The 16105-nt window shown below is 40.9% G+C and overlaps 2 protein-coding genes across 3 annotated transcripts in view; both read left to right on the forward strand.

Annotated features, from left to right (window-relative positions):
• The window catches only part of LOC109890680 (cell adhesion molecule 1), a 60237-nt gene extending 48616 nt beyond the window's left edge, over nucleotides 1-11621 (forward strand). The window contains exons 6-7 of one of the 2 annotated variants that reach the window (XR_002255444.2): nucleotides 8504-8713; nucleotides 11135-11621. The gene's annotated coding sequence lies outside the window, so the exon portion shown is untranslated. Of the gene's footprint in view, nucleotides 1-8503 lie in introns of both variants that reach the window. The other variant, XR_004203444.1, reaches the window with a different exon arrangement.
• A 1258-nt stretch (nucleotides 11622-12879) lies between these two features.
• The window catches only part of LOC109890668 (aryl hydrocarbon receptor), a 72070-nt gene continuing 68844 nt past the window's right edge, over nucleotides 12880-16105 (forward strand). The window contains exon 1 of the mRNA XM_020482639.2: nucleotides 12880-13297. Coding sequence (XP_020338228.2) covers nucleotides 13239-13297 — 59 coding nt within the window. The 5' untranslated portion in view covers nucleotides 12880-13238. The remainder of the gene's footprint in view (nucleotides 13298-16105) is intronic.

The raw sequence follows: 16105 nt of genomic DNA on the forward strand, positions 1-16105 counted from the left end.
TGTGGGATATCCAAAATCCAATTGTAAATTGACCTCGGAATTTGTTGAGCAAATTTAGGCCCACAACATGCCTCTCTACCCATACCCAGCTGTCTTTCATCCCTCTAAGAGAAAAGAGGGAAAAGACTGCCAAGCAAAGCAGGGCCTTAACCATAACTCACCCTCTGCATGTGCCTTGAACAATGTGATGGTTGATTAACATCTGACATTTTACAAGTCTGTGTGTTGAACAGCGGTCCTATTGCGTGTGACTTTTTTTGGGGGGGGGGGGGACATGAGCAAGTGTTCAGTGATGCAGAGGAGGGAAGGGCCAATGGAAATGGAAACTGTGGTGTTTCCAGGAAAAACATCTCCCAGTCAACGACCATAATCCCATCCATTGAAATGTATGGATGAAGCCAATAGGCATTGGAGAGGGGGCGAGAGAGTGCAGGCCTTTAGACGGGGGAATTCGCACTTTAACTCGCACATCTTGTCAGATCAATTTAAGCAACTAAAGTAATAATGACATCCACTGATTAAATATGAGATTGTACCTTTACATAATGTTGCTGTCTGAGAACATCTTGACAAAAATGTTGCCAATAGTAATTTTGTCCATTTATTAAAAGCATCAATTTCCCTCAATGTACTTAGAACTTTTCATAACTAGGACCAAGATCTAAAATGTATTCAAAATAGCTTCTGAAGTTCAATGGGAAAATATGCACATTTTTCATTTCCTGAAAACTTCTTGTATTGGAGATAAGACATTTTCATCAGACAGTGACGTAATGAAAACCAAGATTAAACACCCAAAGGAAACAAAATGTGACATTCAAAAAAAAAAAGGCTATTTTTTCCACATCCTGTAGGTATAATGTATTTACTGTAAAATATTTTCGACAAGGATGCTGTTATTGGATGCAATGGGGAAGTGTCAGCTCCTTGCTTGTCCTGTTGTGTTTTTTTGACAGGTACTCAAAGCCACATGGTATAGTGTAGCAGCTGGCTATGGCATAGTAGACTGGCTACGGCATAGTACCACATGCTTGCTATTGTAACACAACCTTAGTTATTAAATCCATCCCCGATCAAACCAATAATGACAAAATACATCAACAAATATGACAGACAGCCTCGTATACAACAACATTAGCATTAACAGGGATATTTTATCGCTCTCTGTTCTGCTTGAAGCGAGTGTTAACTGCTCGTTCTAAAGTGTTAGATTTTTTTCATTCACTACAAGGGGATGCATGAGTTCATGGGAAGCCGCCATGTTTATCGTTGTGAGTATAGCCTGGGCCTCGCTAGGCCCATACCTCATGTCAGCGCTGGGGAACCAGGGTGAAGCCAACCGACCGACCAGGGCCCTAATCAACTACAGATGAGTGGAGGGACAGAGCCCGGCCAAGAGCAGAGGAGGCTCTTTAATAACACTAGAAATAACAGACGGGGGCTGGGAGGCTGTGGATGGCGGGTCCCAGAGAGGCCTGGCCCACTCTCAGTTTTTCAGCTCCAGCGTCACAGTCTTCTCCTGAAGTCACCACCTGAGAATGCTGGGACGTGGGGCCCCACAGCCCCTCGCGTGTGAACACAGTTTTTCCGAAGGAAGGGGCTCACTCTACCCACATAGAGTCAGGTAGCCCGAGCCGAGACAGCCTCAACACCAAGAATCTGCTGTTGACTCAATGCAGTCGCCTCTCCTCTCGTGTCCAGACTACAGTAGGCCACAATGCAGGCACTGCAGCACACTCATATATGAAAAGGCAAAGCCGCAGAGGTTAGGAACTTTGACTTTGTGCTGGTCACAAATAATACAACCACATGTTTGTGTTCACAGTATAGAGAAGTATACTACTATCCAAACTCCAAAAGAGACATAATTATTCTGCGAATTTTCTCAAAACAGGTCATATTGACATTGGTCCCACAAAATCAAAACATCCCACAAAATCAAAAGTATAGACATTGGTCCCATAAAATCAAAACAGTAATGACTTACTGTACAAAAAGGGTCTTGATCTGAGTTCTTGTAGATGTGTTACGAAACACACTTAAACACCACACATGTCCATTAAAACGCATAAGGCAAACCCACATAATAGATCCTTAAGTAGTCGGACAGAAAGTGTGGAGTGTAGAAAGCACCCAAACACAAGTGTTCCCCTTTGGAGTGTTCCCATCTGTTGGTCGGGCTGAGGGGGAGAGAATTCCTTCACACGTATTTATTTGTGCTGGCTTTTCCAACTTCTGATTAGCCATACTGATTACTGGGCTTATGTGAATGAATGGAAAACAAGGCCTTGTTTCTACTGTAGCTACCAGTGTTAAAACAGTAGGCCTCCTCTTCAATGGCACTGCTGCTGCCTGCTAACAGAACAAACATCGTAAGTGACATTTGCAGATATTTGTTTGACATTTTTTCTCTCTGTAAATACATTTTATGTAGTTACTGTTGATCCTTAGAGGCCTCCTTAATTGCATTCTTCGTTAGAAACATTTGCATGGTTCTGGAAGGTGGTGTCCGTGCCTTTTGTTGCATCACGGCATACAGTATCTGTGCCTATGCTACTTGTCCAGAGTGAGTGGTCGTCGCGGGTTTGGTAACCCAAAGGTTGGGGGGATCTAGGCCAGACCCAGGTGTCATAAACCCGATGCCCTAGGACCCGAGGTGAGCTGTTTGTCTTCCTCCATGATCACTGTGGTGATCACCTCACCTGCTGGATGCCACGGGTTATCAGACAGGTCAAGTTGAGGAAAGTAGATGTCTGAAGACTGCTGGATTATATATTACTCTGTTATTTATGTCTGGGAGATAACTGCTTCCAATAGTTTTACCGAAATTCCAACTCCGGTCTTGAAAAAACTTCCAGTCAGATAAAAAATGAGAGAGGAACATTCCTCATAAATCCCATTATCCTGTCTCTCCAAGTTGTGCCAGCCAGGTAGACGTGATATTCAATATAATGAGTCATTACACAGCGGAGCTTGGCAGTAGGATCGAGTGGAGTTTATTATGGGAGTCCATTATTTTGGGAACTGGGAAAAGGAGATAGGCCTATCACACTGGGCACACACTGGTTGAATCAACGTGGAATAGACGTTGAATTGACGTCTGTTCCCAGTGGGATGTTGTTGCCCGTAAAATTCTGATAGTGAAGAAAACTATGCATCTTTTCTTCATAATTCATGTGAGTCCAGCAGAACTTTTATGGAATTGAGTGAAGGGTCACGTACACATATTTTGCAGATGTTATCACTGGTGTCGTGAAATGCTTACATTCCTGGCTCCAACAGTGCAGTAATACCTAACAATACAAAACGATACACACAAATCCCCAAATTAAAAAGGAAGAAATTAACAAATATAGAAATATTAGAACGAGCAATGTCAGAGTCCAGAATATAAATATATAGTATAGGATGTGGTATGTAGACGGTGTGGACAGTATATGAATAGAAAAGGTGTGTACAGTCATGGCCAAAGGTTTTGAGAATGACACCAATATAAATGTTCACAAAGTTTGCTGCTTCAGTGTCTTTAGATATTTTTGTCAGATGTTACTATGGAATACTGAAGTATAATTACAAGCATTTCTTAAGTGTCAAAGGCTTTTATTGACAATTACATGAAGTTGATGCAAAGAGTCAATATTTGCAGTGTTGACCCTTCTTTTTCAAGACCTCTGCAATCCACCCTGGCATGCTGTCAATTAACTTCTGGGCCACATCCTGCATAATCAATGCTTGGAGTTTGTCAGAATGTATGGGTTTTTGTTTGCCCACCCGCCTCTTAAGGATTGACCACAAGTTCTCAATGGGATTAAGGTCTGGGGTGTTTCCTGACCATGGACCCAAAATATCGATGTTTTGTTCCACGAGCCACTTAGTTATCACTTTTGCCTTATGGCAAGGTGCTCCATCATGCTGGAAAAGGCATTGTTCGTCACCAAACTGTTCCTAGATGGTTGGGAGAAGTTGCTCTCGGAGGATGTGTTGGAATCATTCTTTATTCATGGCTGTGTTCTTAGGCAAAATTGTGAGTGAGCCCACTCCCTTGGCTGAGAAGCAACCCCACACAAGAATGGTCTCAGGATGCTTTACTGTTGGCATGACACAGGATTGATGGTGGCGCTCACCTTGTCTTCTCCGGACAAGCTTTTTTCCAGATGCCCCAAACAATCGGAAAGGGGATTGACTTCACCCCAGTCAAAATGACTTTACCCCAGTCCTCAGTAGTCCAATCCCAGTACCTTTTGCAGAATATCAGTCTGTCCCTGATGTTTTTCCTGGAGAGAAGTGGCTTCTTTGCTGCCCTTCTTGACACCAGGCCATCCTCCAAAAGTCTTTGCCTCACTGTGTGTGCATATGCACTCACACCTACCTGCTGCCATTCCTGAGCAAGCTATGTACTGGTGGTGCCCCAGTCCCGCAGCTGAATCAACTTTAGGAGACATTCTTGGCGCTTGCTGGACTTTCTTGGGCGCCCTGAAGCCTTCTTCACAACAATTGAACCGCTCTCCTTGAAGTTCTTAATGATCCGATAATTGGTTGATTTAGGTGCAATCTTACTGGCAACAATATCCTTGCCTGTGAAGCCCTTTTTGTGCAAAGCAATGATGACGGCACATGTTTCCTTGCAGGTAACCATGGTTGACAGAGGAAGAACAATGATTCCAAGCAACACCCTACTTTTGTTATTTGAACTCAATCAGCATGACAGAGTGATCTCCAGCCGTGTCCTCGTCAACACTCACACCTGTGTTAACGAGAGAATCATTGACATGTCAGCTGGTCCTTTTGCTGCAGGGCTGAAATGCAGTGGAATGTTTTGGGGGGATTCAGTTCATTTGCATGGAAAAGAGGGACTTTGCAATGAATTGCAATTCATCTGATCACTCTTCATAACATTCTGGAGTATATGCAAATTACCATCATACAAACTGAGGCAGCAGACTTTGTGAAAATGTATATTTGTGTCATTCTCAAAACCTTTGGCCACGACTGTACAGCAGTAGTTATATAGGATGAGCCTCAACTAGAATACAGTCATTACATATTGAGTAAAAAAGTATTCTTATTTTTTATTAAAGTGACCAGTTGTTTAATGACTATGTAAAGTACATTGGGCAGCAGTCTCAGCAGTTCAGTGTAGAGTATCGGGTGGTAGCCGGCTAGTAATTGTGACTAAAGTTCAGGGCAGGGTACTGGGTGGAGGCCGGATAGTGGTGACTGTTTAAAAGTCTGATGGCCTGGAGATAAAGTGAGTCTACTGCCCAATTTGCACTTCATCAGGTACCCCAAAAATTTGCGGTGATGTTTTTCAATCTGAAAAGCATGATTACACACATGCGTTATGTTATGATGTATAGAATCACTAGGAATTCCGTGTTTGCCAAAGCACCGCGATGGCAGCCTTGGATGATTACTCCTGTGCATTTACTAGTCATTCACTTTTTTAAGTGTGTGTGTGGGGGGGGGGGGGGTCAACAATTGTTCGATTTAAGAGTAGGTTACTTTGATCTAGACAATCTGAGAATATATCAGTCTGATTCAAATTAGCTCAACAATGACAACCTGCACCTAAGTGATTGTAACATGCGTGGGAGTCTATGGGGTGGCCCATGGAAGAGCCTGAAAGTGCTGCAGCCTTATATCAGTGACCAATGGTGCTTTGTCAGACCTAAGCCTCCCAATCCTTCGTCCCAACTCAATGCACATGTGGAGCTAGCCTCATTCGGTGCGCAGCTCCACTCCTCATTAACATGTTTATTTTCTCGCACTTGGAGAAAATTGAGCCTTAGGAGTGGTGAGAAGGCTAGCCTGGGTGTCAGCAGTCAGACCTGTTAGCTACACTCAAACCCAAACTATAAGGTACCCAACTTCAGTGTTGTAAAGTACTTAAGTAAAAATACTTTAAAGTACTTCTTAAGTAATTTTTGGGGGGTATCTGTACTTTACTATTTTTAATCTTTGCCAACTTTTACTTTTACTTCACAACATTCCTAAAGAAAAGAATGCACTTTTTACTCCATGCATTTCCCTGACACCCAAAAGTACTCATTACATTTTGACAGGAAAATGGTCCAATTCACACACTTATCAAGAGAACATCCCTGGTCAGCCTCTGATCTGTCAGATTGACTAAGCACAATTTTTTTGGGTAAATTAGTTTGAGTGTGCCCCTGGCTGTCTGTCAATAAAAAATGTAAATCGTGCCGTCTGGTTTGCTAAATAAGGAATATGAAATAATTTGTACTTTTACATTTACTTTTGATTCTTAAGTATATTTAAAACCAAATACTTTTAGACTTTCACTCAAATAGTATTTTACTGGGTGACTTTCACTTTTACTTGAGTCATTTTCTATTTTGGTATGGTATCTTTACTTTTACTCAAGTATGACAATCAAGTACTTTTCCACCACTGCAAAACTTACCCCTTCCCTTATACCTACCTCATCTCACCTACCTCTTCCCCATACTGTTTTTATTTACTTTTCTGCTCTTTTGCACACCACCCCAGTGTTAATCTGCAAAAATGGTCTATTTATTGCCTACCTCCTCATGCCTTTTGCACACAATGTATATAGACTTTCTCTTTTTTTTCTACTGTGTCATTGACTCGTTTATTGTGTTATTGGCTTGTTTATTGTTTATTCCATGTGTAACTCTGTGTTGTTGTCTGTGTCACACTGCTTTGCTTTATCTTGGCCAGGTCGCAGTTGTAAATGAGAACTTGTTCTCAACTAGCCTACCTGGTTAAATAAAGGTGTTCTCAACTAGCCTACCTGGTAAAATAAAGGTGTTCTCAACTAGCCCACCTGGTTAAATAAAGGTGTTCTCAACTAGCCTACCTGGTTAAATAAAGGTGTTCTCAACTAGCCTACCTGGTTAAATAAAGGTGTTCTCAACTAGCCTACCTGGTTAAATAAAGGTGTTCTCAACTAGCCCACCTGGTTAAATAAAGGTGTTCTCAACTAGCCTACCTGGTTAAATAAAGGTGAAATTAAAAATACATTTAAAAAAAAATACCTGTGGGGTACAGACTGGAGTTTACAGACTGGAGTTTACAGACTGGAGTTTACAGACTGGAGTTTACAGACTGGAGTTTACAGACTGGAGTTTACAGACTGGAGTTTACAGACTGGAGTTTACAGACTGGAGTTTACAGTTTAGTCGGCCAGCCATTTCCCAGTAGGTTGGGCAGCAGAGATATCCCTTAAATCCAAAACCAACTCCTATCTCCTACCTCCTTGACACTTGTAGAGATCTGAGATGACTAGATCCGTGTCCACTTCTACCGTCAGGAGACCCAGTGTGTGCACCCCATAATCTATTCACAGGAGAGAAACGTACTTTAGAGCCCTTCCATCTACATTGTAGAGAACAAATAACACACCCTAGCCTGACTATTCAAAACATGTCAGCTAGGTAGGCACTTAGGAGTACTATACCTCACACACTGTTTAATTAAATAAATGGTGGTCTTCAGTTTCTGTTGAAAGTATAGAGGCAATGCCAAAGTGAAGGCTTTACTTCAGTATTTGATACAAACAAATCATTTCCTGAGTAGGAATGAAGAATACAGTCCTAAAGCCCACTCAGCCCACGCATGACAGCGAGCATAACCCACTACCCTCGCCTCCTTTAAAAAGTTCACAGCTAATAATCTCTCATCATAAAAAACAAGATGAGAAATGGTACCAATTTGTCTTCCAAAAGGCCAACCTAACGCCCACAGAGGTCAAGTCCCTTCCATTAAACCCAGTTGTGATTCATTGAGCTGGAGAGAGAGAGTTAGAGCTGTCATGGAAGAAGCCATTACCAGACGGAAAGGTAAAGTTTATACAATGACCCGACCGACCAACTCTTCCCCACCCTGTTTTGCACACACACACACACACACACACACCCACACACACACACATGTCGACTACGCCAACATCTGTCCGCAATCATAGGTCTCTCAAATCAAATTCAAATTCAGGATGACTATATGGCTGAAAGTGTGTGTGTATGTGTGTGCGCGTGTGCGTGTGTGTATGTGTGTGCGCGTGTGCGTGTGTGTGTGTGTGTGTGTGTGTGTGTGTGTGTGTGTGTGTGTGTGTGTGTGTGTGTGCGCGTGTGCGTGTGTTGGTCCAGGGTCCAGACCCGGACTGAGTTTGAAGAATGAGTCTCTCTCAGGTTTGGTACTTTAAGGTGGAGATTGTGTGTCCTTCATTTTCATCATGTTTCATACATCTATACAAGACTGTATAAGCTATTCGTTGAGAGGAACATTGCAAGGTCCACCACCGGGCTGAGTGCAGAGAGAGTGCAATACTTAATGATTTACAGCACCAGAATGATGACAGATATCCTCTAAGCATATACTCATAATATATTCAATATTATGTACGATGATACATTACGGTACCCATAAATATAACGATGAGAGCGCAGAGAGATCTTCACTGAACTTTACTGGGGAGAAGACTTGTATTTCCTTGTAGACTCTTTATTTTCTTCTTCCACAGATCAAGTGCTTGGCTCGATATGGCTACTCGGATCTGAGTAAAGGGTAAGGGCCACTTCTGGATTTAACAATGGATTTAATCCCTTCCTTTCTCTGTGAACCAGACAACCCCGGACTTCCCCTCTCTGCCTCAAAGAGAAGTAAACACAAACAACGTGTTGCAAATGAAACGATGCCAAATCGCAACCTTCGGCAGCCATTTTGATTGGCGGTAAGCTCCTGTAACTGTTCCCAGACCTATGTGACAGTATCAGATTTAGCTAGGTTGTTGTTGTTTTTCCACGAGTGCTGCACCCTTATAAGTACAGCACCAATTGACGGCTGGACAAGGCGGCCATCCAACAGCTTAAGTTCTGATCTTCAAGCCAGTTGAGTCTTTTGAAGATTCAGTGCTTCAGTCAGTGTTTCCGTAAAATGAAGGGCGAGAGCAGAGAAAGACATTATGCTCACTTCAAAAGAAGCATCATCCACTCCAACTCGTCAGACCAGACTCCAACACTGTCAGAAGGCATCAGTATCAGGAAAACAGTAATGCTGTGAACATGAATAACCATGGTCAGTGGTTTTCAGATATACATATAAATGGATTGTGTAGAACGGTCATATAGCGCCAAATTCCTCAGCCTCTGTTCTTCTAAATTGCCGACCTGCCCAACAAGGGTTCTGGTTTTCACCTCTAGGGGCAGAATCCCTTGCTCTAATAAGAATGTAATGTCAGTCAATAACTGCAGGGTGAGCAGAGGTGACCAGGGGGGGTAGCTATTACTTGAGGGTAGAGACCAGGCAGCGAAGGTACATTTTCCACCTAATTCATGCCTCAAACCTATTAAATCTGAGTATTGTATTGGATACTCTCTCTCAGCTAATTTGTTTACATTTCCCATCGTGCAACCTAAACTGTCCTTGGTTACGAAACTCACAAACAAGTACATCTTAGTCCCTTCATGCCAACAAATACTTCCAAACAGATGACATATAAATGGCATTTTCTTTTGTTTTTCCTTCAAAGCACATCAGTTTTCTGAAGCACTATATCATGGATTCAGGTACAGAAAGATGCGATAATTGAGAAGAATGCAAAATGACACAGCACTCATTTCACTTTATGAAGCTGGTTATAGAACTAAATGCTACCCAGTAAAAGTTCAATGAGTAACATTTAAAACTGTTTTCAACAGATTTACTAGTGTATTAAAATCACCTCTGCGTGTCTTGTTAAACACTATGGGAACAATCTTTGATTTGCCATCTAGAACTGGGAACTAACCACAGTTTTACCCTGTCCCCTGCCAAACAATATAAACATCTCTGAATTGTATAACTCTAAATGTGCAATTCTTTAATTAGCTCATGTTAAGAGTGCAGTTTTGTTAATGTTGCATGTTTATTTCTTGACATGTCAGATAGAGCTAAACTGAATTCTACCTTCACAATAACCCTATAATTTGTATCATACTACAGCTATTTTAACAGCATTTTATAAATCATATTTCAGATTGAAGTAGAATTTCAGATCTGAACTCCATCATGACAATAATGGAACCGTGCTTCAAATGAATGTCAAAACAGAGAGGGTTTTTATCAACTCCATTTGTTCTCACTACAAACAGTCGATTCTTCATTTTAATTCATACAATTTACATGCCCTCTGCAATCTACATAATTACAGTGCTACCGAGACAGCTTCACTAACTAAGGTCTGTGTGTCAGTTTCCTGTATGTTATCCGGACAGACTTTCTTTATTTCAAGTCAAACTTTAATTTAACTGGATGTATTTTTGACCGTAAAAGTCATTTAATGGTGCCAGATTGTGGTATATCATAAATAGCTGCTTACTTGTTATTGGTTTGTTTATAAGCACCAACAACAGAGGCTCTATGGTAACGAAATAGGTTTCCCCATGTGTTAATTTGTTCTTCGCTATGGCAGAAACTTTCCCTCCAGTGGCTATGACGGTGATTTCAAATACTTGCTTGGATGGGACACTTTAATAGGCAGCTATGCCAAATGATTTCTGGTGAGTGCTGTTAATAAGGGGGAAACAGACGCAGAAAAACAGGCACAAAATAACCAACTGGTGTTAGTTCTGGAATTGCACTCAATTTAAGCTCTGTGTTTTTATCACTGTGTTTCTCAACATACATTTGTCACCATTTTTATTCAATTAAGCTTTAGGACCACAGTAATGTTGACTGATTTCATGTGCTCAAAGTTTCCATTAGAGTGTCAATCCCAATACATTGCTTCAGTCGACAATTGGGCAAAAACTTTGTCGATATGTGGATCCACACATAAACAGTGGTTATGAAAGATGTAGGAACGCTATGTCTTTGCCAGCAGCTGAATATATGAAGCCAAAATACATTGCGATTGACTGATTAATCAACAGGAACAAGAACAGAGATAACTTTTCAACCCCAATCCTCTATTCAGTGTTTACTGACAAGGTGTAGGAGTAAAGGGTGACAGATTGAACAGTAATGAAGGGTATAGATTGAACTCCTACTTTTTCAAAGACGTTAACTTGCCACCACGGCCAAGTCGAAGCTGTCAGCTATTCTGTGGTGTGCTTCACTGTCCTTTCTGTGGCTGTTTGTTTTTACTGACACTATTTCAATGTGTGTGCTGCAGATGGTTCATGCTCCGTGGTCAATGTGGTCGGTCAGAGGCTGTGTGTGTTTTTCCACTCCCTGTCAGACAGCAACACCTGGGCGACCCAACCAAACCAATCACAGTCTGGGGTGTCAACAACACTGCAGCCTGAGTACAGGACATATCGACGTGTTAGCAAACATTGGCCTCCCTGGCCCAGTCCACATGATTGGTCGTAGCAAAGTCATGATACAGTGAGGCTCTATTTTATTCTATCCTATTCTATTAGTTTCTATTCTATGTGATTATAATCATGTCCCTTGTGTCTCCTTGAAGTTGTCAAATTTTTACCAGTAAGTCCCTAATGGCAGTGTTAATCATTCACTTCAGTTTCTCTCAGAATTTAATGATTCAATATGATCATGTCCTGGAAATACTGTCCTACTACTAGGATCCATTGGCCAAGCTAAGCCGTCACAGAGGAAAGAGGAGATGGAATAAAACAAGGCATTTTACAATAACTGTCCATAGTTTGCAAGTGTATTTAATGGATTGTGGTTTGGGGAGTTTCAAAAGCCCATGGACATAACAGCATTTCTTTGTTGAAATCAACAACAACAAAAAACTCTTCAAGACAACCCTAGGCAACCATTACCACATTCATCATTGAACCAGAAGCAATAAGTCATCTTTATGGGAAGAGTGTCTGAAAAGTTCCCAGCATCATTGAACCATGCACAACCACATGGTAACAGGGTTAAGGTGGAGCCCTGTAGCCCGGGAATACCTGGCTATCTATTATATACTATTGCATGGGAGAAAGTGGCTTTGGAAATGTTTGGTTGCCAAAGTTCACGCACTAACATAAAATGATCTGAAATTGTGTATATAAAAAATGTATTAACCTAGCATTCAAGTATAAGGTTAGAGGCCCAGGACAATAGCCAGCATTTAAATTGAAATGAGTTATTGCGCATAGCTCTGAGGGCGTTCTCCATGATATCAAAGGTTGCAAACGATTATGTAAGTACAATACGTACAGTTTGTCCTCGTTGTATATATCATAAACAACTCCGCCTTTAAAGGGGCAATCTGCACTTTCTAAACCAATTTTTAAAATGTAAATGAATGATACTGCATACATATATACCCATTGATTCTTGAATAATGTAACCTCTTGAGCTTAGTTCAACTGTCGTACTCCATCAGACCCAACATATAAGCTTGTTTTACTCTTTTATTTGTAAACAATGTCATTAGAAACGATCACCGTATAACCTCAAAACATGGTTACAACTATAATTTTGATAACATGGATACTCAGTCCCTGAGTCCATAGCTCTGTGCCTCTGTCTATGAATTTCAGAGTGGATACATTTCTCCAGCCCCATCCCTCAGATGTTTACCAAAACAGTGGCGGGGTCAACCTCTTCTATATTGTTAGACATGCAGATTGCCTCTTTAAAGGTACATCTCTCAATTCAATTCAAGGGGCTTTATTGGCATGGGCAACATATGTTAACATTCTCAAATCAAGTGAAGTAGATAATAAATAAAAGAGAAATAAACAATCAAAATTAACAGTAGACACAAAAACTCTCTCTCTCTCTCTCTCTCTCTCTCTCTCTCTCTCTCTCTCTCTCTCTCTCTCATGTTTCCTGAAAGCGCTTTGCACCAATAGCGAGCAGCCCCACTTTACCTGGTGCAGTGAACCAGCGCTCTGGATTGGTTCGAGCAGCAGAAAACGCAGCCTTTACGTTCGCCCAACTGGAGGAGTGTACAGTATGTTAATGCATTAGGGATGACAGCATAACAAATATATAAAAAGGAAGGAGTCAATTGTGTTCGGTTCACGCACGACATTTCTAGCTGCTGTGCAGTTTGAAAAGTATTTCTAACCTTTTACAATCAAAAAGCAATTTTGGATTTATCGGTCTGGTATACCAAGAGGAATAGTGTCTGAGCATATTTGGAGCTTCGACGTATGAGACGTTCTGTACATCGGAACGGAGTCCTTGTGGATATTTACATGATACAGAGCTTTATCAGGTCGTGTGTCTTCGAAAACTATCTGCAAGAATAAGAGGGAAACGTATTGGATAGTCTTATTCTGTAGACTTTCTTAGTGAGATAGATATACATCATGTTGGGGAGTACGGCGCAGTACGCAGCTAAGAAACGGAAGAAGCCTGTTCAGAAAATGTAAGCAACTCTGAATATAATTTTCAAGTTTAAAGATACGGCTACTTTGTGTAAAGGAAATATTACATTACATTGCTTCACTAAATCAAGTTATGCAAATAAGACCGATGTGCATGTTCACTACCTTTTGTCATAATTTTATGGGTGAATGCATTTTTACGATACACACATTGATTGACGTGTTATGTATCAATCTACAATTGATCATATTCTATGAATAATATGCATATAATAATATGCATATTATGATACTGGTTTTGTGTTTAAGTTGTGCGTAAAGTTGGTATAGCTCTGGGTATCTGCAGTGATTCTGCAGATACGATGCCCAACTAATTTGAGACTACTGTCTCGTTCCAAACCATTTTCATTCGATTTGTTATCTATACAATCTCTATATAAGTTCTCAGTATTTTCCACAATAGCCTGCTATAAATGCTTCCTCAAGTCTTTAGGGTTACCTTAAGATTGAGTTTTGGTGTGTAGTTATGGTCTGGCATGGAAATGGTAGTCTTGCATTAGTCATAATCAAGTTGAAAATTGGCTGCGCTCTCATGCAATACTTACATGGGGGAGGGAGAGCAGGGAAAACTGGGTCGAAATGTTGTAATTTAATAGACCTGCGTTTTTTTTCCAGTGATGATGAACAAACTTTTTTGCATTTCACATTTTTTTCCTCTGCAAATTACCATATTTCGAAGTCACACAATGTTATACAGTTGTATTCTCTGGCAAAAAAAACCCAAACTTATATATTATATATATATTGCACTATTCAGAACATTTTGGTCCCAAGTCTCCAGCAAAATCTAATTTTAGTTGATCTGACTGTCATTTATCTGCATGTCCAGCCCTTATATTTACATAAAGAGTTGCATTTATGAGATGTCAATAAAAAAAAAAGAGTCAGTCTAAGCATAAACTTGATTAAAAAAATGAATTTATATGAATGCTGTAAGTACATCAATTGTTTGCTCACTGGGAAATTAATATCCAACTTGTCATGGAGTTTGTTTGGAGTTTTTGTCAGCAATTCATTGAGCATGTTACAGTGTTATTGACACATTTTTCCTGGGATTTCCAATGATCTTCTATATAGAAGGACCCCTTACCTTCTAATGACTCTTACGTAGCTTGTGAGCAACATAGATCAAAACACATGTGCGTGTTTGTGAGAGTCTTAGCGTTTCATAGAATGCATTTAATAGTTTGTAGCTCAAACCATTCGGACTCTACAGACATTTCTGCATAAAAAACCTGCCCCGGGCACCTTCGGGTTCCGCCCTTGTCTCACAAATACTGCTCTAGCTCAGCCACCGGTAATCAAACAGACTAATGGTTGGTATTTACGGATGCAGGAGAATTAGACGATTCCAATGGTACAAGAAGACTGTAGCTCAGACGCACAATGTTTTAAAGGAGTCCGAAACGCACCAGCGATACGGTGGGACTCATTGAGTTAATAAGTATGAGTAATTACTTTATTATTACCTAGTTATAACCTTATGACCCTATTCAGCAAGTATTTTCTTCCTCCAATCTCCACACTTTCTACCAGCCCGATATGTAAACATGATCTTTTCATTGCTCTCTCCCTCTATCAGATTTCCAGAAGGTTGGAACAATGGCACAGGGTAACCTGTTGGCCTTTTATAAAGAGAAGATTGATGATATAACATTACCTACGGCAGGAGACAGTGTCTACAGTTCTATAATGTCCAATAGATTGAGCTTTTTCTACCTCCACAATGATATCATTGTGTGGCTGCTGTGTGCAGACCAGGCTTAATCTGCCTCTCAAATGGCACTCTATTCCGTATACAGTACTTTTGACCAGGGCTCATAGGGCTCTCTGGTAAAAATGTAGTGCACTATATATGGAATAGGATGCCATTTGGGATGCATCGCTAGTGTTTCAGTAGACATTCCTCTGAGTATGATACTCAGTCTGCCACTCTCACTAGGTCACTGACTTATAGTTGGTAATTTTCCATTTCAGAACAGAAAAAGCATGACTCTTTGTGATTTCTCTGTGAATCAAATGAGAGTGACAGACAGACAGACAGACAGACAGACAGACAGACAGACAGACAGACAGACAGACAGACAGACAGACAGACAGACAGACAGACAGACAGACAGACAGACAGACAGATTGATTGATTGATTGATTGATTTTCGGCAGCAAGTATGTCAACGGATTAATATGACTTTGATGGTGATGACCATGCATTCACATCCCCACATTTTAAAGATTTACTTTAAGGGACCCCTATTCCCCATCCACAGGTGTGGCTAGTACCTTCACCATTACTTCACAGACAGTGTCCTGGCTGTTTGGAAAGAATGTTAGACAGTATTTACCTTGTCTTTTTTTCTTCTTTACCAAACAGTTTAGAAAGAATGCTAGACAGTTTTGATGTACTCGTTATGTTAGACAGAACCTAATCTTATTCAGGGGTTGTTGTTACACTGACTCAGACAAAGTACCTTTGTTTAGGAGTCTGGGAAAGCAGTCTTGCAATAAGATGGTAAAAACTCTGCCAAGATAGATAACACTACACATCCATTGTTTTAAGAATTGGACCTACAGCATGAGTCATGGTGAGAGGGCCAGCGAGGTGGGCAAGGCGAACGCTGCAGGTTGAGCCATCCGAGTTTAATTCCAGTCTTGTTTTGTTGTGGTGGACCAGAGACAGATAGAGTTCTACTGGAGGTTATCAGGGTGGGAATGACCTTACCAGAGCCGGGCTCAAATAGTATTTGTGCACTTTAGCTGACCTTGGTTGAGCTTGCCTGGCGCAAACTAAC

The sequence above is a fragment of the Oncorhynchus kisutch genome, linkage group LG16 (assembly GCF_002021735.2).
Source record: "Oncorhynchus kisutch isolate 150728-3 linkage group LG16, Okis_V2, whole genome shotgun sequence".
Lineage (NCBI taxonomy): Eukaryota > Metazoa > Chordata > Actinopteri > Salmoniformes > Salmonidae > Oncorhynchus > Oncorhynchus kisutch.